The 24014-nt window shown below is 54.4% G+C and overlaps 2 protein-coding genes across 11 annotated transcripts in view; one reads left to right on the forward strand and one right to left on the reverse strand.

Annotated features, from left to right (window-relative positions):
- The window catches only part of ASCC1 (activating signal cointegrator 1 complex subunit 1), a 36241-nt gene extending 29443 nt beyond the window's left edge, over positions 1-6798 (reverse strand). Inside the window, exons 1-5 of one of the 8 annotated variants that reach the window (XM_064429828.1) lie at positions 6589-6620; positions 4931-5055; positions 3775-3874; positions 2835-2932; positions 1434-1612 (exon numbers count right to left, since the gene is read on the reverse strand). In XM_064429828.1, the coding sequence (XP_064285898.1) occupies positions 1434-1612; positions 2835-2932; positions 3775-3874; positions 4931-5042 (489 nt within the window). In that variant the 5' untranslated portion in view covers positions 5043-5055; positions 6589-6620. Of the gene's footprint in view, positions 1-1433; positions 1613-2834; positions 2933-3774; positions 3875-4930; positions 5083-5872; positions 6286-6588 lie in introns of those variants that run through there. The other 7 variants (XM_064429829.1, XM_064429827.1, XM_064429830.1 and 4 more) reach the window with 7 other exon arrangements.
- On the forward strand, positions 6386-12649 carry ANAPC16 (anaphase promoting complex subunit 16). Of its 3 annotated transcripts, none has more exons than XM_064429833.1 (4): positions 6386-6520; positions 8161-8394; positions 10171-10245; positions 11902-12649. In XM_064429833.1, exons 2-3 carry the CDS (start codon positions 8176-8178, stop codon positions 10228-10230), a joined length of 279 nt encoding a protein of 92 aa, XP_064285903.1. In that variant the 5' UTR covers positions 6386-6520; positions 8161-8175; the 3' UTR covers positions 10231-10245; positions 11902-12649. The 3 variants fall into 3 exon arrangements, with proteins under 3 accessions (XP_064285903.1, XP_064285901.1, XP_064285902.1); XM_064429831.1 differs by having other exon boundaries at positions 8161-8317; XM_064429832.1 differs by having other exon boundaries at positions 6395-6515; positions 8160-8317.
- The last annotated feature ends 11365 nt before the right edge of the window (positions 12650-24014 follow it).

Genomic DNA, 24014 nt, shown 5'->3' on the forward strand with positions numbered 1-24014 from the left:
AGCAGCCTCACTCCAGAGCCAATGGCACAAGCAGCCCCTGCAGAGCCCTGTGCAGCTCAGCAGCCCCTCAAAGAGCTGCTGCTCTCACTGTGCCTGGGTGTGTCCCCCACAAGGACTGGAGCCAGACACCAAGAGAGGGAGCCAGGCCATCGATGATGCCAGCCCGAGGTCCCAACTCTGTCCAGCCCACACCTTCCCAGGCTAATGTCTCCATCCCCCTGCCTGCAGGGCATTCCTTTAATCAAGGTGCGCTTTATTAAAGGTAGTGCTGCTGGCTAATGAGGAGAGATCATCCTCCTAGCCCGAGGGAAAGGTTTTCCAGGCATTGCACTGGCTGATCGCTGGAACTGTTGGCCAATTTCTGCTGTATTTAATGCCAGGTGATAGAAAGCTCCTAAGATGTCATGGAATTAAACAGCTGGGAGGAGAACAGGGGCTTAAATCCCGACTGCCAGTAAAGACAAGACTGCAAAGACAGCTCATTTCTGCTCTTGGAGATGAAACAACTGACGTGCAAGTGACCATGAGAACTTGAGCAAGAACTCACATCTCACCAGATAACTCAAACCCATGGCATGAAGACACAGGAAACTAAACTTCTCAAGCTGTGCAATCTTGCAAGCAAAGCAAGAAGAAGTGATGGACATGAAAGTGAAGAGTATCAGCCCACAGAGCCCTGCAGTGTGTCTGCAATGCAACCTGCAGCAGCCACAGAGAGACCTCTCTCCTGCAGCAGACACAAAGGACATGGCAATTTAATAACACCATTCCTTCCCCTCAGCCCAGCCCTGTGCACTGACACACCACTTCTGTCAGCCCAGAAACACACTAAAATAAACCAGGGAATGCAGAGCTTTCCCTTAATTTTCTTCCTCATTTCCCTATGCCTAACTATTTCCTGCTCCTCCCAACACAAGATCTGAAGGCAAGTAGGAGTGCTGTCAGCACAAAGTCTCCTGGGGAAGAAGGGAAGTGATGAGATTTGCAGGATGGCATGTGCTACCAAGTCATTTCTCGCTCAGCTCTGGCAATGACACACATCTTCCTTCACTGTCAGGAGCCAAAAGGAAAGTGAAACAGAAGCAGCAGCAAATTTGTAAGTTCTTACCTAATTTCATGGTTATGTAAAAAATCATATAAAATGTAGGTTCACTACATTATTTAGTGAGTTTCCTATTAAAAACAAAAATCCCAACCCTCTTTTGAACCTTAGTGAATTGTTAGTAGAGATTTTTCTAGATGGGAGGATATTTAAGTAAACCATTCCACTTTTCAGAAAATTTCACAACTGCACTCAACAAACTCACAGCAGATCCACTAACTTAAGTAAAAGGCCTATTGAAAATGCATTCTTAGGAAACAAGAAAATGCCAAAGAGCTCTCTCAATAAATGAAACAGCACTGTGCGCTCTAATCCTCACGTGGATCCCTACCTTCGAGCACTTCTCCAGCACCTCCTCCTTGAACTGCAGGAACTTCTCCTGGATGGCAGGCTGGTTGAGAGGCAAGGACAGGAAGTGTGTGAAGGGCTGCCTCTTGCGGAAGCTGTCCAGGAGCACGTCGATGCGCGTCCGCGCGGAGGTGACACCGCTGCGCTGCTGCCCCGTGATCACTGCAGGCAAACACAGCAACAACAACCACCTCTCTGCTTCCCTGAAGGTCCCTGCTTTTGGTCCCAGCCTCCCAAGGAAGCAGGAGGAATCAAAACTCCCAGCCATGCACTGAGAAACCTGCCAGGCTCCCCGTTTGACTTAAAATGCCTGATGTGGCCGCGCTTTCCTCAGCAAAGACAGATGATGCCATCAGAAGCAACTCTCTGCTGTCCACAAAGTCAGCTCTGGGGGCCTAAAAAACACTAACTGAGAGCCCATCATTTCAGGGACCCTTCAGGTTTCTAGAGCATTATTTCAAGTTTTTAGATAGGCAGTCAGAGTGAAAATGGCATGGAAATCTATCAAGGATCAAGACTGTCTGTGTTATTTGTGCACGCACTTCAAGGCACCACACAGAGAACACTTGAGCTCAAAAGGAAAGAACAGCAAGGAGCAAAATTTCCTTGGCTTCCTATTAGTCCATGTTTTCAACATCTCTCAACCTTCCTAACAGTCCTTCAGAGTTCTTGGGAAGAAGTCAAGACCCACTCCTTGAGAAGCACCACCATGTTCTGTGCAGCATCACAGTGGGATCCTCCCAGCATTTCCTGCTCACAGCTCTGTCACAAACATCCCTGTGCCAGTAACCTCTGGAGCATGCCCTAAGGAACCCTCCAAATACCCACTCTGGCAGAACCCACAAGGGTCAGCCCTGATGAGCAAGGTCTCCTTCCTTTTTAAATCCCTGGAAGTGATGAGAGGGAACATATGGTACAAGAAGCCCTGCTCTCACTGCTGGGATCTAGTGACAGCACCAGAAAGTCACGAATGTCATCTCAACCCTTCTCATATTAAAGCATGTGCAGATGTTTATTTTGCACACAGACAGACAAGGCATTTCTCTGAATGCTTATTTCAGTTTCTTATTGATGGAATACTATTTCAAAAGCAAAACTAAAAAAAAACCAAAAAAATCCAACACATTCCAAGTTCTCAAGCCGTTTAAGCCCAAAAGTAACTTAAAAAAAAATAACCAAAACCAACAACCTGTTTAATAAGGATTTATAGACAATAAAAATAAGCTCAGGAGAAAAGTGAAGTGACTTTCCCAGGGCCAAAAAGTGAGTCAGTGCTGTGTAAGAAGTAGGAATTAAAGGGAAAACACCTTCAGTACCCCCTCCCTGCTTAAATTGTGCTTGTGCAAGTGGAAAAAAGCACATCCATTTTGTGTATCCTACTCACCAATTTCTCCTTCCACTCCAGGCTTGGGAATGCTGATGGAAGTTCGAGTCTCTGTTTCTAGCCTCTTCTTGGTTTCCCCCTTCTTCCCAATGATGTACCTGGAGGCAGAAAGTGCAAGAGTTTCCCTCACACAGTGACACTGGGCCACTCTCCCTCATGTGTGTCCAGAGCTGGACCCTCTGTGCTGGATGGATGCACACACCCAGCTCCACGTGCAGACACAGAGGTGATTCCCAGGATTTCACACATGCCCAGCCTGGGACAGTGCTGAGACATGGCTCAAAACTGGCTTAAGTTAAAATAAGTTGGTAGGTCCACAACAGCTCTGCCCACCACATCCTGCCACAGCCTCTGCATCAGCTGGATTATCTCTTTTCCTATTATCCCAGCTGAGCAAGAAATAAGGGCTCTTTTTCTGCTTTTTGCTTTATTCAAGGTAGTCATTTGCCAGCATCCAAATACACAATGGACCACTTTTCCTTCTCTATATTTCAGCAGAACTATCTAACTAATAAAACTGTCAAAAATAACTAGATAAAACTTTGAACACTGCAGGTTCCTCAGTAAACAAGGGACTGGAGTCAATAGCCAATTCCAGTGGCGTGTGCTTTCTCTGAAAGCTCCCACAAAGTTCCCCCTGCCAGGCTGCTCGCTCCAGTTCTTCCTCCCCTTCCTTCTCCCAGCCTCCTTGATGCTTTTATGTTCAAGGGAAGAGATGTTCAAAGACTCTCCTGGCAGCCAGCAAGCACCACCTGCTGTCCCCACCACGGGGCCGCTGAGGAGTCAAGCGAGGCCCAACTGCACTTAAAGGCATTCCCAATTTCCCCTTCCCCAGCAGAGCACACCCAGCAGCCACCCCAAGCTCCGAAAATAAACATTCTGTGCTCAGCTTCGTCCCCAGCTGGCTGCAAGTCAAACAACCCAAAGCACACGGGCTCACTTGTACAAGGGGCTGGGAACCTCCAGGCGGCACTGGAAGCCTCGCTCGGTCTCCTCCACCCCGAAGGCGTCGCAGGGCTCGTCCGCGCACTCACCGGGGCCTGCGGGAACACCACAGCCTCTGCAAAGCCACTGCTTTATGGAGGGCAGCAGCCTCCTCCCGGCCTCCTTTCAAGGTTAAATGAAGGAAGGAGTGGGCTTCTCTCTGCTGTGGATAACTGGTTGTTATTTATCACCCCACTAGCAGCTGCGGAACGCGTAATGACAGCCCCTAAATGCGGCCGGCTGGGAGGCGCGGGAAGCAGGGAGTTACAGCCCAGGTTTTTTCTCAGCTGGAGTTTGTGCCATTCCCACACGGTGGGAATGGTCTCTTCTGGCAGCCAGTTCAGAAATTTAAGGCTGCAGAAGAAGGCAGATAAAAGGTGAGGATGGTTTTGGTCTGAGGGTTCAGGACAGTGATTTGGAAAGAGATGCACCTTTCATCCGCAGGATCAAACAGAACACCCTGAAAGATCCATGCTTCCTATTCCCTTTCCAACACAAGCAGGGATGAATTTGAATGGAAAGCACCTGGTTAAAGCTCAGTGCAATCCACTGAAAGGCAGGGTGGGAGGAGAAACAGGACACAACTGCCAGATTCCCACCCGAAAAGTAACACTGGAGCTTTTCTGTGCCCACAACAACTCACACACAGCTACAGCAAACACAGGCAGAAAGACACAGGCAAACACACCAGGACAGCAAGAATTTTGTCCCCAAAGGCCAGGTCTAAAGGCACAAACACTGCAAGGACAGAGGGTCTTTAGCAAGCAGCTGCCATATCTGTAAATAAAGATGGTAAGGAAAAGAAAGAAACCTGGGAAAAACAGATCTACACAGCTCATCAGGTTTTCCCTTTTCCTGCAGTTCTTCCACAGTCAGCAGGCAAACTGAACAGTCAGCAGCACAGTCAGCCAACCCACTTGGGATAACTGGAACTGCTTCCACTTTGGGCAGCAGGATCACCAGGGACCAACACAAAGCCTTTTTCTCCCTCTTGAACACCTCAATCCACCACATGGGCAGGTCTCTGCGCCCTCAAAGGCACCAGGGATGACTCTGAGGGCTCCCCAGGCCCCCAGTGCTGATGTTTACACCTCCTGAGCATCTCTCCTTACCTGCATAGAAGCTCTCCTCCTCCTCCTGCTGAGGGAAGGCCTGCTCTTGGATGAGGTTTTTCCGGTACACTCGGCCCCCGATCCTCACCAGGGGAGGCCGCAGCACATCCATCCTGCTCCTCCTCCTGCTGCAACAACAAGGACAGCCATGCTGGGGAAAGCTCCTTTCGGGCCAAGGAACAGCTCCTTTCAGTGCTGGCAGGGACATTAAAGCTCAGCTCACTCCACTGCCCTGCCGTGGTTCCACTATCCCAGGCTGCTCTGATGGGGCAGCCACAGCTTCTTCTTCTCCTGCCACCCTCACAGGAGAACAATTCCTTTCTAATAGTCAGTCTCAACCTCCCCTCCCTGAGCTAAAAGCTCCTCCACGTAGGGTCTTCAGAAAGGCAACACCTCCTCAAGCCTTACATGTCTCAACCAAAGAGCAATTTGATGAGAAGTCACAAGTACGTAAAGCACAATCAAGTGGAAAGAGGAAATTTAAGCAGTGTAAGCTATGTAACTCTGAAACTTACTAAAAGTCACTGTAACCTCAGTCAGTGTGACATTTCATAATTTCTTTGGGCTTTAGCTGGCACAGAGTTAAAAATGTTTAGAGCGTAGAACATTTAATGGTGCTAAAACAAAGAGCCAGCAGCATTCTGTCAGAGACTTCACATCTCCAGCACGTGAATTTCTATATTCACTGGCACGGTTCATTTAATATTGGTTGTCTCCATTTTAAACCAGCATATGTTACTCACAAAATAAAGTTTCCACCAAAAAATTAATCTTTGTCAGAAAGTTCACCTGTCCACTGCCAACAGAACAGGAAAAAAGCAGGAGCTTGCCTCAGGAGCAGCCAGCTTTTATCACAGAGTGACATCAGGTTGGGAAGGTTAATACTGCTCCCCTCAGTTCGAGCCCCGCCTTTTGAAATGACTCACAATCATCTGAACTTACACGGATAATAAAAAACACTGCACTTCAATAAAAGCAGTAATTTCTGTGGCTCAAGGGAATACGTGCAGAGGTCAGCTGTGCACAATGACGGCAAAAGCCATGAAAAATCAGTCGCTGCGGCTTTTATTTCCACGCAGGGTTTTGGGGTTTTTTGGTTTTTTTGGGGGGGCGAGGGGAGGTTTTTTTAAACACACTGGTGCCACAATTTCTTGACACAAGGACATCTGAAAAGCGAGCAGCGACAGCGGCGGGCAGAGCGCAGCTGGGGCTGCAGGATCCGGCTCCTGACGGCACCATCCACAGGGGCTGCGCGGGAACCAGGCAGGGCCCGCACCGCGCAAATTCCCGGGGCACCGAGGGCACTGCAGCAACAGAACAGCTCGGCTTTACTGTGATACGGCTGCGAGAGGGCAGCGGCAGCAGCGAAGCGTCCCCGCTCCCCCTAACGCCGCCGCCGCCCTTTTGTGCCCGCTCCCCTCCCCTCCCCTCAGGCGCCCCGCCGGAAGTGGCGCGCGCCCCGCCCCATCATGCACCGCGCGCGCGGCCACGCGCGCCGCCCGCACCGAGCCGCCGTCCCGGCTCCCGGCTGAAGGAGAGAGCGTTCGGCGCGGAACCGGGGAGCGCCGGGAGGCGGCGGAGGCCCGGGAGGTGAAGGGCGACGGCGGGAGCGCGCGGGGAGGGCGGAGGCTGCGGCGGCGCGTGGGCTGCGCACTCACCGGGAAGCGGCTCGGAGGGGCCACGGGCGGGAGGGCGGGGAGGAGGCGTGGCCTGTGTGTGGGCGTGGCAACGAGCTCGCTGGGGGCGTGGTCTCGCGGGCGGGGCTCCGCCCCCGCCAAGATGGCGGCTGCTGAGGTGCCTGAGGGCTTGGCTGGCGGTTCCTGTAACAGGCCCAGGCATCGCCCTGACCTGCCGCCTCCTCTCCTCTGTGTTTGTTTAAAATAAACCCCCTGCAGCCACGCTTAGGAATCTGCCGGGTCTGCGAGCCCCGGCTGGCATCGTTTCAGCGCCTCCCCTGTGGGCAGGGACCCGGGCCTGAGGGTTCGCTGAGGGAGGGGTTGCTGGGTGCAGCGTAGCAAAAATAAAAGTTTGTTTTATGCAGGCGTTTTTCGTCACGGCCCGTAAGCCCCCAGCCTCCTGTGAGCTGCTGTTTTCTGCGTGGCACGCAGTAATCTTGAGTACTCTTGGGAAACTTAATTACAAGGGACAGAGGAACTGGACAAGGGGAACGGCTTCCCGCTGGCAGAGGGCAGGGTTGGGTGGGACATTGGGAAGAAATTATTCCCTGTGACTGTGCCCTGGCAGTGCCCAAGGCCAGGCTGGACAGGGCTTGGAGCAGCCTGGGATGGTGGAAGGTGTCTCTGCCCATGGCAGGGGGTGGAATGAGATGAGCTTTAAGGTCTTAAAACCCCAATTTCTCCACAAAACCCTCACATGTTTTCCATGTGTACCCTACAGAGCCTTCAGGAGTGTACTGAATATGATAACAGAAATTAATGAAATGGGCAGGACAATTTGGAAGTGCTTTATAAGTATTTGGCGGAGCAGCAAGTGCTGTCACTGATAAGGGCCAAGTGACACCTTTTGTACTATCAGAGAGGGACACGAGGAGTTTGAATTCCCGTGTCGTGACAAACCCAGCACCTCTTAAAAACACGGCTGAGAAGAGAGCGTGCAAAAGGCAGCTGGAATTGTGCTGCACAGGCAGATGGATCCTCAGGCACTGCCAGTTTCAGTCAGTCCAGTGTTTTAAGGGCAGAATCACGTCTGGGTGATGCAGAAAGCAGCTGCTGCAGGCTCGGCACGGCGTGGCTCCCTGCAGGATGTGCTGCTGGAACTGGCAGTCCCACAGCCTTCCAGGTTTTATGAGGCAGCAGCGCTTCTGTGTTTGTGCTCCTGGAAGCAGGGAGGAAAAAAGGAAAGAAACTCCACCTTTCATGGCCCTGGGGAGCAGGACAGTGAACTCAGGCCAGCAACCTGCACCTCGTTATTCTTGTGTGTGCTCTGGATGGGCTCCCAGGGGAATTCCAAGGGGTCAGAGCAGGGGTTACCTTCAGTTTTGGGGTGTGACAGCTCTGTGCCCATCCCCACAGTGGGCACAGGCAGCTCTCCCACACACACAGAGCAGCCTGGGCGCTCTGGGGCAGCGGGGTGGCTTCATCCTGCCCTCATCCCTCCTCGGCGGCGTGTGGCTGCTGGGAACACCGGGATGCCCTTCCTAACTGAGGCTCTGCTTTGTCCTAACTCAGGCTCTGCTTTGTCCTAACTGAGGCTCTGCTTTGTCCCCCCAGCTGGGCCGGGGTGCCATGGCAGCCTCCTCCTCGTCCTCCTCGGCCGGTGGAGTGAGTGGCAGCTCCGTGACAGGCTCGGGGTTCAGCGTTTCGGACCTGGCGCCGCCCCGGAAGGCGCTCTTCACTTATCCCAAAGGAGCCGGCGAGATGCTGGAAGGTGATTGCTGCTGCCCCTCTCCTTCCCCGCTCCTCCTGCAGCTGCTGAACTTCGCACCCTGCTGGCAAAGGCTGGAGGTAGAAAGGAAGCACCGGGGTTTGGTTGGTCCTGGCTTTCCTACCAGTCGTTCAGGAGGAAGTGATTTTTCTGGCAGTCACCTGCTTTTTATCTCCATGACAGCACTTCAGACCAGGAAGCATCTACCTGAAAGGGAACATGACTGTGTTAATTGCTCATTGTTAGCTAATCCTTTGATGTCAGGCAGGGATTGCTGCGAGGATAGCTGAGACAGGAATATTTTTCTTGGCAGAAGTAGTAATTTTCTTGGTTTGGGTTGGATTTGACGGGGCTAGTCTAGGAGGCAGCTTGTTTCCCTGCCAGCTTGCATCTGGGTGCCCGAGCCCTGCCACCAGCTTCATGGGGATCATGGAAGGAGAAGCCCAGCAAGCACTGGGGGAGGCAGGAAGGACAGGTCCTCCAGGTGACAGGGTTAAACCAGTGTCTCTGTGTCTGCTCCCCTTGAACTTCCCTTGTCACCATGGGCTGGCTGGGAGTGAGGCTGGGGTGTCCCTACGGCAGCACAGGGCAGCTGGGAGCTGATGGCTGTGCCGTTGAAGGGTTGTTTTTATTACACATTAGAGCCCATATGCCAGGCTATTGAAGTAATTATGACTAAAGGTTTGCTCACAGAAGTTAACGAGCCCTCAAAACAAATTAAAGTAATGAAGCACTTCGTGTTAGCAAATAGACAGGCAGCTGTTCCTCCTGAGAGCCACTGGGCAGGACAGACAGGGAGTCAGAGGAGGGAATCCAACATTTGGGTTGGGAAAGGCCTCCAAGACCATTGAGTCCAGCCTGTGACCAATCCCCACCTTCTCAACAGCACCAGAGCACTGAGTGCCTCGTCCAGTTGTTCCTTGCACACCTCCAGGGACAGTGACTCCACCACCTACCTGCACAGCCCCTTCCAATGTTTTTCCATGAAAAAATTGTTGCTGATGTCTCCACAATGTATTTGGGGCAGCACTTGTAAAGGGAAGCTCTGAGCACAGTGAAACACATTGTTACGGCACAGAGCTTTAAGTGGATTGTGCTTTGGGCTGACCTCTTGACCAGGAACACAGCAGTTCACCTGCTCTGGGTGGCAGCAGCAACCAAACCTGTCCCTGTTGCAGGAAGCTCTGGGTTGGCTTTTGAATTTCTGACACCAAAGGTGGGACACTTTCATCAGGCAGCTGCCAATGGAGAAGCTGCAGTTTCCTCTTCCAAAATTCCCACTGACTGACTGATTTTATTGCTGCTTTAGCTATCTCGCTTGTCTCTAAATAAACCCATAGGTATTTTTGGGGTTTTTTAGAAGGAGGCAGTATAAACTATGTCAATGCTTGGTACACAATTAGCTATGTTTTCCAGATTGCTGTATTTCTGAGTCACTTGCATGATCAATTACTGACTTGGATGGCAAGACACACATTGTTTGAAACTGTGTAGGGCTATGGTCTGAGCCCGTGGGAAATCCTAAAGCATTCTAAGGACACGAGTGTCTGAGCCCTGAGGGAATCAGAGACTGCCATAACATTACCTGGTTTCTCCTTAGCTTCTGTTTAAAATGGACTGAAATTGCTTGTCAGAGAGGATGTAACAGAATTCCACCTGGGACGTCTTCCCAGGCAGCATCAGGAACCAGCCAAAGCCCTGTGCAGGGTCACAGGGGCTGCAGTCAGCACAGGGGAAAGGGTCAGAATGAGGCACGGGTGAACGCACACCTCAAACATAAAAATAGGAGGTCAGGGGCACTGAAGGCTGCTCAGCCTCAAACTCTGGGATTCAGCCATCTCCTTTTCTGTTGACAGATGGCTCTGAGAGGTTCCTCTGCGAGTCTGTGTTCAGCTTTCAGGTTGCATCAACATTAAAGCAAGTGAAGCACGGTAAGCGCCGGCCGCGTGTGGCTCGGGGAAGGCGGCGGGGGCAAAGCCTGACCTGCTCGGGGGTGTCAGCCACAAGAAAGCAGAGTGAGCACTAAGTCAGGCCACCACTGAGTCCTTTTGCAAGCCCTATGCAAAGCGCTGGGAGCCCACAGAGGCGGGGTGGGAACGGGCTTGTTTTTCCATGGCTGTGTGGCAGCACAAGGTGAGGCGGGAGGTTCTGGGCAGGAAACGCCCACGCTCTGATCTCTGACAGCGCTGACTGTCTCTCTGGCCTGGGGCACAGGGACGCTCCATTCCACCTTTGTTTCTCTGCTGAGCCCTTGTGGCCCTGGCAGGGTCAGGTGAGGTTTCCAGAGTCACTCGGGAGGCGGCCACGCGTGGCGTGGCGTGGCGTGACAGGGCTGAGTACTCTCCCTGCCTCCCCAGGGAACAGCCTGACGTCCTGTTTGAACCTCTGCTTCCCTGCCAGGCTCTTTGCCCTCGCCCAGGTGCCTGTGACCCAGCCGTGGGCTCGGCTGCGTCACAGCTTTGGTTCTCACAGAGCCCAGCAGCAGATCCTGTCTGCTGCTTGAGGGTCACATCCTTTCTGGTCCCCGCCTCTGGTCAGCCAGAATGGTACTTCCACCTGTTGTCTCTGAGTGGAGAGGTTTCCTGTCCTCCTCCTGTTGGGGGGGTGTGCAGCAGCTTGCAAGGCCGTGCACCAGAAAGCAAAGCTGACCTCCAGAGCCATTGTTTCCAGAGCTCTGCTGTGGCTGTCGCTGCCAGGGGCTGCTGCACAGCCTGGCACCCCAATAGACCCCAGCCTTTGGAACTGTGGAGCACCTCCCTGTTTTCTCCCTGTAAGAAAGGTGGAGGGCTTAAAAAAAAAAAATCGAGGTCATCATTTTTTGGCTTGTTTGTTTGACAGTTCCCAAAAGGGTGCAGGAGGTGGAGTGAGAACAGTCCCTCTCAAAGCACCCACTGCTGCAGTCAGCATAAATCACACACAGTTTATGTTACGCCTCTTGCTAGCCCTGGGCCGTCTCTCCAAGAGGCTGCAGTGAGCTTACAGCGCTGTTAGACTTCCAGCAGAGCTGGGAGAAGGGATGTTCCCATCTCTGCACCACTGCACACATCTGACTGAAAATGGACCCTGTGTGCCCGACACGCGACTGGTTATAAATAAACCCGAGAGGAAGATGTTGTCTGGGGACCTTCCTCTCATTAGCAGGCTCTGCTTGCAGAGCCTCTCTGCCACACTCATCCAGGTCCTCCTCCAAGGATCTTCATCAAGAGCACAGTTCCTCCTGCTGCACCCAGCTCTACCGTGGGCTGACCAAGCCCTCTCTGAACTTCTCTGTTCTTCTGCACTATAAATATTTATGCTTCATGAAATGAGCTGCATCCTGTTTTCACCCCCTACACTAATGGGCATGATGTTTCCCTGTTAGGACTTGAATGTACGTGGCACGGGCAGGGATGGGTAAACACACTGTGGGGCAGAAAAGCCTGTCCCTGCTTTCTCCTTGCTGTTTGCACAGAGTGGGTTTGAATTCAAATGAGCTCCGTGGGTTTTATTCTGCCCTGCTCCCCACTGACAGCTGGGAATTTGCATCTAATTGAAAGGTTTAATTGCACTGCCATTGCAAACCACAGTTACCTTTGAACTCCTCGCAGATCAACAAGTCGCAAGGATGGAAAAACTTGCCGGTCTGGTGGAAGAGCTGGAGGCAGATGAGTGGAGGTACAAGCCAATAGAGCAGCTCCTGGGATTCACTCCCTCCTCAGGCTGAGCGTGTCTGGATTGCTGCTGTCAGGGAGCAGAAGAAGAACGTTCCCTGGCCCAGCTTCAAAACACCCCCCATTTATCAGATGCTGACAGCTGCATCAGCAGGATGGGGCTTTGGGTTTTTTTGAGAGTGGGGATCCCCCGTAAAGCTGCCAATAAACAGAAATGACAAGATTCTGTAGGTCCTTACAGGCTGGCAGGGCTTGGTTTCTGTAACTTAGAAGGCAGGATCAGCTGTACAGCCCCTGGGTAATCCCTGTGTTGTTTACAGAGGGGGGCACACGGGCAGTGTGGCTGCGGGGAGGGCGACCTCGTAACTCGGCCCGGGTTCCCGCTGGAGCGCAGCCGGAGCGCTGGGTGAGCGGGGAAACCCTCTGGAGCCAATGCCAGAAGCACTCCTCAGCCCCTGCTGTCGTTCTGGGGGATGGACACAAACTGTCCCAGGACTGGGTGAGGGGCCAAGAGGTGTCACCTCCTCCAGCAGTGCCTCAGTCATTGCCCAAGCTGTTCCCTCTTCATCACTGTTTCTGTGGTAGCGCTGGCAAGACACTGCTCTGTCTTACATTACCCTGAAACTTTATCCTCTTTGTTCTGTATTAGATTTCCCTGTGACAATAAAATAACTCTGAAACCCTTTATCTGGTCTGATGAGGGAAAGAATCAGCTGTTTGGGAGTTAAGGGGGTGTAGTGAAGCTCAGAGGCAGATCGACTGTCATGATGGTAGACTGAAGTTCAATGTGAGAGGAACCAAACCATGCTCAAAAGTGGCTGGATTTAAGTCAGATTTTAATCCTGGTTTAACTCAGGCAGAAGAGAAGACCCTGGTTTAAACCCATCCATTTAAATCATCTTGTTTTTCGGTTGTACTTCACTTCTGTTCTTGGAGGGAACTGGATTTCCATGTTCTGGCATAATCATTTCAACATGTTGATTTTCCACGGATGAGAGCCTTCGCCCCATGGCTCTGCTGGCCAGCAGGGGGTAGGAGCAGCACCGTATGCAAGCAATTATTTGATTTACTGCTCCAGATGCCTAATTTTTCCATTTTCAACATCTTTCTTACGACATTATTGTATTTTTTACTCACTTTTTCAGCCCAGCCACATCTGCATTGAAACAGATTAACTGGGATTCATTCCCATTTTAGATCACCAGCAATTAGCTAAAACTGAGGGGGAAAAGTATACAGCCACCTTCTGTGTTTGTTGCTGTGAATAGATCAGTTCCGGTGCCAGAGTCAGCTCTGGGCCATCCAGAGCCCCACGCTGCCTGAGCCGCAGGTGAAGCCGCAATTCCAGCTCCGTGGAAATTCACCGCGCGGCTGCCGGAGCGGCGCAGGGGCGTTCTCACGTAGGGCTGCAGCTCAGCTGAGACTGTCCCACGCTGGCCGCCCCGGCCACGGCCCCAGCCCGGAAAACCTCCTCCCCAGCCTTGGAGGGCTGCCAGGCCCTGCTCCGCGGGGGCCTCCTGCACAGTCAGCGGCTCCAAACGTGACGGCAGGCGGGATTCAAACTGCAGCCCAGATGGGCTTGCTCGAGAAAGAAGGGAGCGCTTCAGCCCTCCACTTTTTTGTTTGCTTGCTGGCATCTATTTTTAATCCTGCTCACTCCAGCCATCTACATCTACCTTGGCCAAACCTGCCAAAAATCCTCACCCCATATCATTGTGGGGTTTGGGAATGGAGCAGTAGATCCCCCAAACTCCCTCACTCACCCCTGCTCGCTGACCCAGCACAATCAGCCACAGAAAGAGCTTTTCCTTTTCACTGCTCAACTTGGGAAATTTTTCCACCCTGCCAGCTCTCCTGGGATGCCAGGGGCTCGGCGCCTGCAGCTCTGCCCAGGGGATGCAGTGCCCAAGCATTGCCCAGACTTCCCCGTCCAGATCCAGAGCACGGTGGGGCTGAGATTTATCCCCCTCGCCCTCCTCCCACTGCTTGTTTTCCAGCAGTTTCTTGTGCTGGGACAGAGCAGGAGCAGGGAACGTCCCCAGCTCTGTGCTGTACATGGTGTGTTTGTATGTGTGCCCAGCACCAAAATAGACACATGTGTGAGAGCCATTGAGAGGAAGTGAAAAGTTCACCCTGTACAGTACTACGAATGCAAAAACATGTTGTTGGCCGTTCCCTCCTCCCGCTCAGTAAACACTTTATGTAAGGCGGGGAGAACTGGAGGGATCCGTGCGGGCGAAAACCTTCCACGCTCCCCCTCCTCCAAACCCAGGTTTTCCCTGGCAGCTGGAAATTCCCAAACCAACCTATTTCCTGCTTTGCAGATCAGTGGGGCTGCGCCAGCGGTGGGTATTTCTCCTTGGGGTGTGGAAGCTGGAAGCCCCACGTCCCCCTCGCCCCGGGAGCTCAAGGGGCTGTTCAGCTGGGCGCGGAGCGCAGGGGGGAGGGAGCCCGGCAGCTGCCAGAAAAAGTTGATGAGGGGAGGGGAGGGGAAATAAAAAAAGAGCCGAACAAAGAGCCTCGTTCAGAGCTGCTGTTGGTTTTCCTGTGGGTGCTCGCGGCAGAACGTTATGTACCGGCACAGGCCCCGCTCACACCTCCCCTCCCCGGCTCCTCGCCGCTGGCCACGGCCCCAGCGCCGGCCATGGCGCCAAGGCACGCGCTCGCCCGGCTGCCCGGGCAGGCCGCCCGCCGCCGAGCGCCTCTCCCAGCATCCAGGGTGCAGCGTGTGGGGCAGCACCCCCAGAAACACCTCTGCCATCTTTTCCCCCAGAAGCACTCAAGGCCAGAGAGGTTTCATGGCCCACACCCTGTGAGCGACACGCTGCCGACCCGGCGCTCGCCATCCCCGCTGCCAAAACCTGCCCGGCACCCTCGTGGATGCGCGTTCCCGCTTCCTCCGCCCCGCTCCTGCAGCTGCCTGTCCCAGGGGCGAGAGACGGGCCCGCGAGGTTTGGCTGTGGCACAGACCTGCCCGGCCGGCGGCACGCCGGGACCTGCCGCGGCGTCCCACGCAGCCAAAGCTCACCTGTCAGAGCTGGCCGCGGGCTCGGGAGATGCAGGGTCACCCCTGTGTGCTGTCACCCCCAGCCACAGCCAGGCACCCAGGGTGAAGGACACCCACCCCAGCAGGCACTTAGGGGGCACAGAAAGAACCATGGCCTCAGCCCCTCTGTTACTGGGACACAAAGGATGCCAGCGTGTCCGTGCCAGCCCGATGTGTAAATTTACCTAAGAGCAACTTTTTGGGCTACTGGGAAAAAAACATGAAGCCAGGGACTCCTCCACAGCGGTAGCCCATGGGGCAGGAATTTGCTCCCCGCCGTCCAGGGGCACAGTTTGCACCGGACGTGAGCCAGAGCACTCGCTGAGCCCCTCAGTACATCTCCTCCCTTCCTCCTCCTCTTCCTCCTCCTCCTCCTTGTTCCCAGCCCCCTCCCCCTGCAGGCTGCAAAAGCGCTGAGCTCAGCACATGGCGGGCAGGGGCCCAGCCAAGGACCCTCCCCAGTGCCAGCCGCTCCCCCCGGCTCCTGCTTAACCCTTCCAGGCTGGAAATCAGAGCGATGGAGTCAGTCTCATCCCAGGCGGGGGCAGGCACAGCCGGCCGGGAACAGCCTGTCCACAAAGCCTCAATCTCTGCTCTCCCAGAAAGGACAGCGGGTCAGGGGGAAAGACACGCCGCTGCTCCACAGAAACCACGCTGCCTTTACTGCCAGCAGCAGGACCAGGGGAGGGGAAGTGCACGGATTACCAGCACTAAAACTTTGCTTCCCAGCCCAAAACCATTCCTAGAGGCCCTGCTGCAGAGGAGTGGCCTGGATCTCAGCTGCTTTTGGGAAGCAGAAGGAGCTGCCAGCCCCACATCGCCTCCCCTCCCAGCTGGATTATTTTATTGCAGGGATCAAAAATTGCATTTCCCTTTAAAACTTGCCATCTGTGGCAGAGAGAATAGGGACAGGCGGTCGGAAGATTTCGGGCTGTCACGGAAACCTGATAGGGCCTCCCTCACCTGACTCCCAGAGATAAGGATAGCCGCAGGACAAGAGGCCAAGAATGTTGTAATCCCCCCAAGAATGTTGTAACCCCCCACTAACACGGCCTCCACCCAGTCCCCTTACTAACCATATAAGGTAAAAGTCAGACCCCAAAGGTAGGGGAAGGACCAAGGGTATATATACCGAGGAGAAAACCAATAAAGGGCCTTTGGACCGTCTATCACATTGATGTCTGCGTGTCCTTAGCCCGAGCGGCCAAGAGCATTGGGCCGTCGTGCTGCGTTTCCTTGGAACCAGGTCGCTACAACAAGTGGTGCCGAAAGCCCGGGAACACAAAAGAAACAGAACCCGGGATCGGGAGTCTCCTGGACAAGGCCAGCGGCTGCGGGGGGTCCTGGACTCCACCACAGCGAGGAGGGACGCCTCCGGAAACCGCCACAGCCTCATACAAGCTGTGGCCTGAGTTTGAATTGGAACCGCCATAGCCCCATACAAGCTGTGGCCTGAGTTTTACGAGGACCGCCGCAACCTTGCAGAAGTTGTGACCAGAGTCTTGTAGGACCGCCAGTCTCGCGGAAGTCGTGGCCCGAGTCGCGTGGGGACCGCCTCAGCCTCATGGAAGCTGTAGCCCGAGTCGTGAGTTATTTTAATTTACAATGGGGTATTAGATGTGACTTCAAGCATTTTCAGCTTGCTATTAATAAGCTCCAAGAGCTAAGGACGATAACTCGTCCCATAGACATATTAAATTCAGAGGTGTGGGAGAGATGTACTCTCGCTTTAGCCGAGGATTTAAAGGTTACAGGCAGTGGGAAATGTCTTAAGGCGTGGGCTAAAGCAGAGGAAGCTTTAAAAAAGGCCTCAGAACAGCAGGAGGCATGGGAAGCAGCGAAGACCATGCTGTTAGCAACCCCAAAAATCGGGAGCGTGGCTGCGACCCAAACGGCCCCGGGAAACAGCCCGGAGGGGGGGGGCAACACGCGGGAGGCGGGCGTTCCCCTCCCGAACCCGCGCGCGGACGCGAGCCCGGGTCGCGACCACCCGGCGCCCCGGGGGGACCCCCCGACCCCTCCGCAGTGCCCGCGGGACTCCCCGACCCCACAGCCCACCTTGCGGGACCCCTTGAACCCCCCGCGGAGTGCGCCCGGCCCCGGCCCGCCCGAGGAGCCCGCCGGGGTCGCGGAGCCGCTGCCCCCTCCCCTCCCCCCACCGCGAACCGCCGATTCGGGGACGCTGACGGCGGAACAGGACTCGCGTTCGTTCTGGGAAGGTTTAATGGCGGACGCGCGCCGCGCGGAGAGTATCGCGGCCGCGGAATCCGGCAACGCCGTGCCGGCGGCGAACGGCGGACCCGGCGCCAGAGCCGCACCGCCGCCATTCGGGTTTGAAAATGGCGCGGGCCACGCGGGAGAGGGGCGGGGCCAGCCGCCCAGCGGCGAGAACGGCACGGAGCCGAGAAGGAGCGCCACCGCGCATGCGCGGGGCGGCGCGGGGGGGCGGACACCCGAACGGGAGCCGCGCCCAGCGGCGCCACCGTATAAGGGGGAGACCCCGCCCCGCAGGGGGCAGGAAACACACGGGGGGCGAGAGCGGCGCCCCCCCCGAGAGGCGGAGCGACACCGCCCACGCGGGGAGGAGCGGGGCCGCTCCAGAGGGGAGGAACGAGAGCGACACCGCTCGCGAGGGGAGGCGCGACTCCACCCCCGAGGGGAGGAGCGGGGGCGGAGCCGCGGGAAAACGCGGAGCAGACCGGAAGCGTACTGACATTCAACTTCCGGCTCGGAGACCAGTGAGAGCTCCTCAGTCAGCTCAACCGAGCTTACCGAGTCAGACTGTGACTCGGAAGCCGAGAGGGCAGAATTAACGCGGTTTCAAGCGAAACCGAATAAAGCTTTCAATAAAACCGGGAAGCAAACACAACATAAGCTTACAGACTGGGGCAAAATAAAGATAGCATGTGCAGATTGGGTGGATATGACCAGCGTTCATGCTTACCCAGTCAGAGTTACAGGGGCCCAGGGAAATCAGCAGCGAACGTATACACCAGTAAATGTAAAAGAGGTTCAGACAATAGCGAAAGCAATTTCAGAAAAAGGGATCAACTCAGCAGTGGTTACTACTTTAATAGATGGGCTTTTTAGCAATGACGATCTACTTCCCTTCGATATTAGACAAATCGCTCGTATGATCTTTGACGCGGCAGGTATGATTGTATTTAAACAAGAATGGACAGACAATTGCACAACAGCTTTAACCCAGGCATCGGGCGAGGGGCAACAACTTCATGGCTCGAGTTTAGCCAGGTTGGTGGGGAGGCATGACGACGTAGCTACACCACAACAGCAAGCAGCGCAGCTACGAGCTGAGGAGGTCAGAGCAACAACTAGGGCAGCCAGACAGGCTATAAAGGCAGCCTCTGGGGTGGTAACCAGACCAGCACCTTGGTCTACCATCCAACAGGGAGAGAGTGAAAGCTTCACACATTTCGTAGACCGGCTGAAAACAGCCCTGGATTCCTCCACAATACCCGTAGCAGCCATAGAATCAGTGGTGACCGACTGCCTTCGCCAGCAGTGTAACTCAGTCACCAAAGAGATCCTGCGTTCCCTGCCAGCCGGAACCAACCTAGCTGGAATGATAAAACACGTGGTAAGGGAGGAACAGCTGACACCTATTCAGGCAGCCGTCAATACCCTAACCAGTGTCATGGCTTGCTTTAAATGTGGCCAGGCAGGCCATGTTGCAGCAAGCTGTCCTCACCCGACACAACCTCCTCTAGCAGCACCATCGCTCCAGACACGTACAGGGGGGATTTGCTGGAGCTGTGGGAGGAAGGGTCACATGGCCAGGGATTGCAGGTCTAGGCCCCGGGGAAACGGGAGAGGGAGGAGCCACACGGGCCATATTCGGCCTCCTCCCGCAATGAATATGAGACGGCCCACCTATGCCAATCCTCGGGGGGGCAGGGGACCCTCTTACCCTATGCCATCACAGGGAGCAGTCGATACCACACCCCTGCCAGCAATACAATGGCAGAGCTGCCCAGCACCACCAGCGGTACTTTCGCATCCGCCACAGCCACAAACCACGCCGATGCCGCAGGGCCAGCAGGGAGTGCCCCAGAGCGGGGCCCCTGGGTGGCCTTGGCCATGAAAATAGGGAAGGAGCCTTCAAAGGTGTGGGCGGCATGTCGCCTTTATAACAGCCTAGACCCCCACGTCATAGGGCTTCAGTTTTGGGCGGACACGGGGTCAGACTGCACGGTTTTTCCCCTAGCAAGTTGGCCCAGACATTGGCAAATTAAAGAAGTCCCACCAGTGAACGGAGTGGGGGGACAATCCCGAGCGTGGAAGAGCACCCAGCTGGTAGCTATAACGCTTCACACAAAAGAGGGGCCAGAAAAAACAGTAGCAGTCTATCCATACATCCTGCAGAATTCTCCACCCCTGTTGGGAAGGGACGTCCTTGCTATGTTAAGAGTCAGGATCACAAATTTATAATGAGGGCCACTGCCATACACCCGGCGCTGCCAATCAAAATAACTTGGAAATCATCAAACCCCATATGGGTCGAGCAGTGGCCCCTATCTGAGCCTCGAGTGGCAGCCTTATTAGAATTGGTCGATCGCGAGTTACAAAAGGGTCACATAGAACCGACCACTAGCCCATGGAATACCCCTGTATTCGTGATCCCCAAAAGGTCAGGGGAAGGGTACCGCCTCATCCACGACCTAAGAGAAGTGAATAAGACAATTCAACCCAAGAGTCCAGTTCAGACCCTGATACCCGCAAACTCAGCCATACCCGAGGGACAGCCATGCGCAGTGCTGGACATCAAAGACTGTTTCTTTTCCATACCCTTGCACCCTGAGGACAAAGAACGATTCGCCTTTTCCGTTGTGTTTCCAAATGGTAAGCGGCCAAATCTGCGCTTCCAGTGGAGAGTGCTACCACAAGGTTTGGTGGACAGTCCGACTATATGCCAGATCTCCGTGGACAAAGCGCTGACGCCAGTTCGACACTCCTATCCCACCGCAACCATCATCCAATACATGGACGACATCCTAATCGCAGCTCCATCAACGAGCCAGGTGGATCACCTGGTGTCCACAGTCACAGAAACCCTGCGAGCCAACGGTTTCGAGATCGCGACCGCAAAGATCAAGAAAGGACCCTGCGTGACATTCCTGGGAGTAGGGATCACAAGCTCCTACGTGACCCCTCCAAGGGTGAGAGTGAACCGAGACGTCAAGACACTACACGACGTCCAGCGCCTGGTAGGATCACTGCAGTGGCTTCGCAACATCATCCTGGTTCCTCCGGAGGTCATGGACCCTTTGCACGACCTCCTGAAAGGGAAGCAACCCTGGGAACCAAAGGAGCTGACACCGCAAGCAAAGAGCTCCCTCGACTTCATCGAACACCGGATGTCCACTGGCACACTTGCCAGGTGGAACCCAGCTATGCCCCTGGACTTGTACGTCCACTTCACGCCGAAAGGAGGAGTGGGAGCATTGGCCCAAGGACCTACCGAGAAGTCCCGACCGATCCAATGGGTGGTCCTCGGAAGACCAGCTCGAGCGTTCTCCCCAGGAACAGAATGCATCGCGAACCTCATCATAAAAGGCAGAAAACTCGCCCTGAAACACCTAGGAACGGAGCCAACAAGGATCCACCTTCCGCTTCGCAAGCAACCGGCAACAGAATCGACAACAATATCGGAGCACCTAGCCCTTGCACTCACCGGCTTCGGAGGAGAAATCTCCTACTCCGCCAAGCCGCCTTGGACTCAGCTGCTGACCATCGTCGACATAGACATGCCACCGAAGGTCAGAGACAGACCGCAGCCAGGACCGACAGTCTTCACGGACGCTTCCTCCACGACCTCGACCGCAACGGCAGTGTGGCAGGCAGGAGAGCAATGGCATTGCATCAAAGCGTGTGACCCGACACTGTCAGTGCAGCAACTGGAGGCAGCAGCAGTAGCCTTGGCGTGCGGACTCTTCCGAGAGGAACACCTCAACATCGTGACAGACTCCATATTCGTGGCAAAACTCTGCCTAGCCATGGCAGAACCGGGGGTGTCAACATCAGCAGCAGCCCAAGTGCTGGAAGAAGCGCTCTCCTCACGACGGGGCACCATATCCGTCATACACATCAACAGCCACAACCCAGTCAAGGGTTACTTCCAGATCGGCAACGACAAAGCGGACGCCGCAGCAAAAGGAGTTTGGACGTTACAAGAAGCGCGTCAGCTGCACGAATCGCTTCACATCGGGGCAAAAGCACTGGCAAAGAGATGCGGAATCTCAACAGCAGACGCGAAACACGTAGTGGCGACCTGTCCTCATTGCCAGAAGTCACCACTGTGGACCAGCGGAGTCAATCCAAGAGGCCTCAAGCCCTCAGAAATCTGGCAATCAGACTTCACCGTGTGCCAACTGATGAAGCCAAGAGCGTGGCTAGCAGTGACAGTAGACACCTTCAGCGGAACGATAGTAGCCACACAGCACCTCAAAACGGACTCAAAAGCCACGATTCAGCACTGGCTGACAGCCATGGCATGGCTCGGTGTCCCCAAACAAATCAAAACAGATAGCGGGTCGAATTTCACTTCCAAACAGGCGCAAGAATTCGCCAAAAAATGGGGTATCACCCTGGTACAAGGTATCCCTTACAACAGTACCGGGCAGGCAATAGTAGAGCGGGCAAATCAGACCCTAAAAACCAGAATAGAGGTGTTGGCAAAAGCAGACGGCTTTGCCAACTCCATTCCCCCAGGAGAGCAGGCACGCATACTGGCAACAGCTTTGTTAGCGCTCAATCAATTTCCCAGGGGGGACGAGACAAACAGTCCCGTCCAAAAACATTGGACCACTCGAATGCAGGAGGAGGGTCCACGAGTAATAATAAGGAACGAGCTAGGCGAATGGGAACGGGGTTGGAGGTTAATGCTCACGGGACGAGGGTACGCAGCAGTCAAAAAAGACGGAGAAATCAGGTGGTGTCCACTTAAATCGATCAAACCAGATCTCCAAAAGGAGCAGGGTGACGCTAACGAGAATGGCGAGTCTCTGTTTACAGGACATGATCAAGAGACGTCCGCGAGACGTGCACACCCGCGTCCTGGAGGAGAGAGACAGACCACCGAGCCGCCAGACAGCACCCGAAGGACCGGCACGGGCGAGATCCAGTCATCAAGGGTATCTCTGGGTAATGTTGCTGCTGGGGCTAGTTGCCAGGGGGCAAGCCAGCTCACAGCACTATCCCCATCAACCATTCAGGTGGGTCATACGGCACCTCACCAATGACAAGGTGCTCAGACACGTCATTACACCAGACGCCCCATCCTTCATACTTCGCATTACAGACCTGTTCCCAGGACGACCAAAGCCAGACCCTCATTCCCCATACGCCAAAAACACATACCTATCCTATTGGTGCCCAGCCTCAAACCCCGGAAAAAGTTACTGTAATCGCCCGGGGTGGGGATATTGCGGACACTACGGTTGTGAAACAATAGTCACAGACACCAGACCGACAGGGCCGGGGTGGGACCCACAGGAACCCGACAGATTCTTACAGTTCACTTGGGCGCCAAAAGGCTGCAAAACACCACTCTTCCATCACGAAAGCACCCATCGAAACAGCCACAAACTCCCAAAAATCCAGAAATGTATTAGGTACAACATGACAGTCTTGCAGCCCAGAGACCCCAGTTGGGCCTTCGGAAAAATGTGGACAGTAGTCCTTCACGGGACAAACGAGTGGGTTAACGTGCAGATTATCAGGCTCATACCGTCAGTACCCCGAGCGGTCGGACCAAACAAAGCAATCAAAAGCGTGCAGAAAGGGAAAAACACGACCTACCCCAAAACCTTACCTACAAGGGTCGCGAATACCCAGACAAGCCTAGCGAAAACCATTCAGACACATCGCTTAGCTAAGTCGGATTCGGACCCAATCCTTCGCATGTTAGAAGCTACCTTCCTATCCCTAAACGAATCCAACCCTAACCTAACCAATTCCTGTTGGCTATGTTACGATGTCAAACCACCCTTTTACGAAGGAGTCGCCTTAGATACCCCTTTCACATATTCCTCAGCAGACGCCCCTCACCAATGCAGATGGGACACTCCCCGCAAAGGAATCACCCTGAGTCAGGTCACGGGGAGGGGGAGATGCTTTGGAAATGCAGCCCTAGCTAGGCGGGAAGGCAACGTGTGCACCAAAGTAGTCAAACCCGACAGGAGAAAAAAGTGGGTAGTCCCATCCGCATCGGGCATGTGGGTTTGCCAAAGATCCGGAGTGAGTCCCTGTGTGTTCCTAGACAAATTCAATGACTCAACAGACTTCTGTGTCCAAGTCTTGATCGTTCCCAGGATCCTGTATCACTCAGACGAGGAGGTGTACCAACTCCTCGGAGAACCCAGCCGACTCCACAAGAGAGAAATAATAACAGGCATAACAATCGCAATGTTGCTCGGCCTAGGAGCGGCAGGAACAGCAACGGGAGTCGCGGCCTTGGCGACCCATCACCAAGGTTTGTCCCAGCTGCAGAGGACCGTCGACGAGGATCTGCAGAGAATAGAGAAATCCATATCCTTTCTAGAGAAATCAGTTTCCTCACTTTCAGAGGTGGTCCTGCAGAACAGGCGAGGACTGGACCTCCTACTCATGCAACAAGGAGGCCTGTGCGCCGCCTTAAAGGAGGAATGCTGTTTCTACGCAGACCACACAGGAGTCGTCAGAGACTCCATGGCAGAACTCCGAAACAGACTGGCTCAGAGACAGAGAGACAGAGACAACCAACAAAGCTGGTTCGAATCCTGGTTCAATCAATCACCATGGCTAACCACTCTAATTTCTTCCCTAATAGGTCCGTTAGCAATCCTGCTTCTAGCCGTCACGTTCGGACCGTGCCTACTGAACAAGCTAGTCTCATTCGTCCGGACCCGCTTGGAACGGACCAACATCCTGCTCTTAGGCAGACATCCGATGCTGTGAATTCAACAAGAAGTTCAACAGGGAACGCTGCCGGACGCAAGAACCCGAG

This window comes from Passer domesticus, chromosome 8 (genome assembly GCF_036417665.1).
Source record: "Passer domesticus isolate bPasDom1 chromosome 8, bPasDom1.hap1, whole genome shotgun sequence".
NCBI lineage: Eukaryota > Metazoa > Chordata > Aves > Passeriformes > Passeridae > Passer > Passer domesticus.

Coding starts and splice junctions, on each gene's coding strand:
- ANAPC16 (XM_064429831.1), top strand. CDS start 8,176: ATGGCAGCCTCCTCCTCGTCCTCCTCGGCCGGTGGAGTGAGTGGCAGC. Junction 8,318..10,170: donor AGCCGGCGAGATGCTGGAAG/GTGATTGCTGCT, acceptor TTCTGTTGACAG/ATGGCTCTGAGAGGTTCCTC. Junction 10,246..11,901: donor ATTAAAGCAAGTGAAGCACG/GTAAGCGCCGGC, acceptor AACTCCTCGCAG/ATCAACAAGTCGCAAGGATG.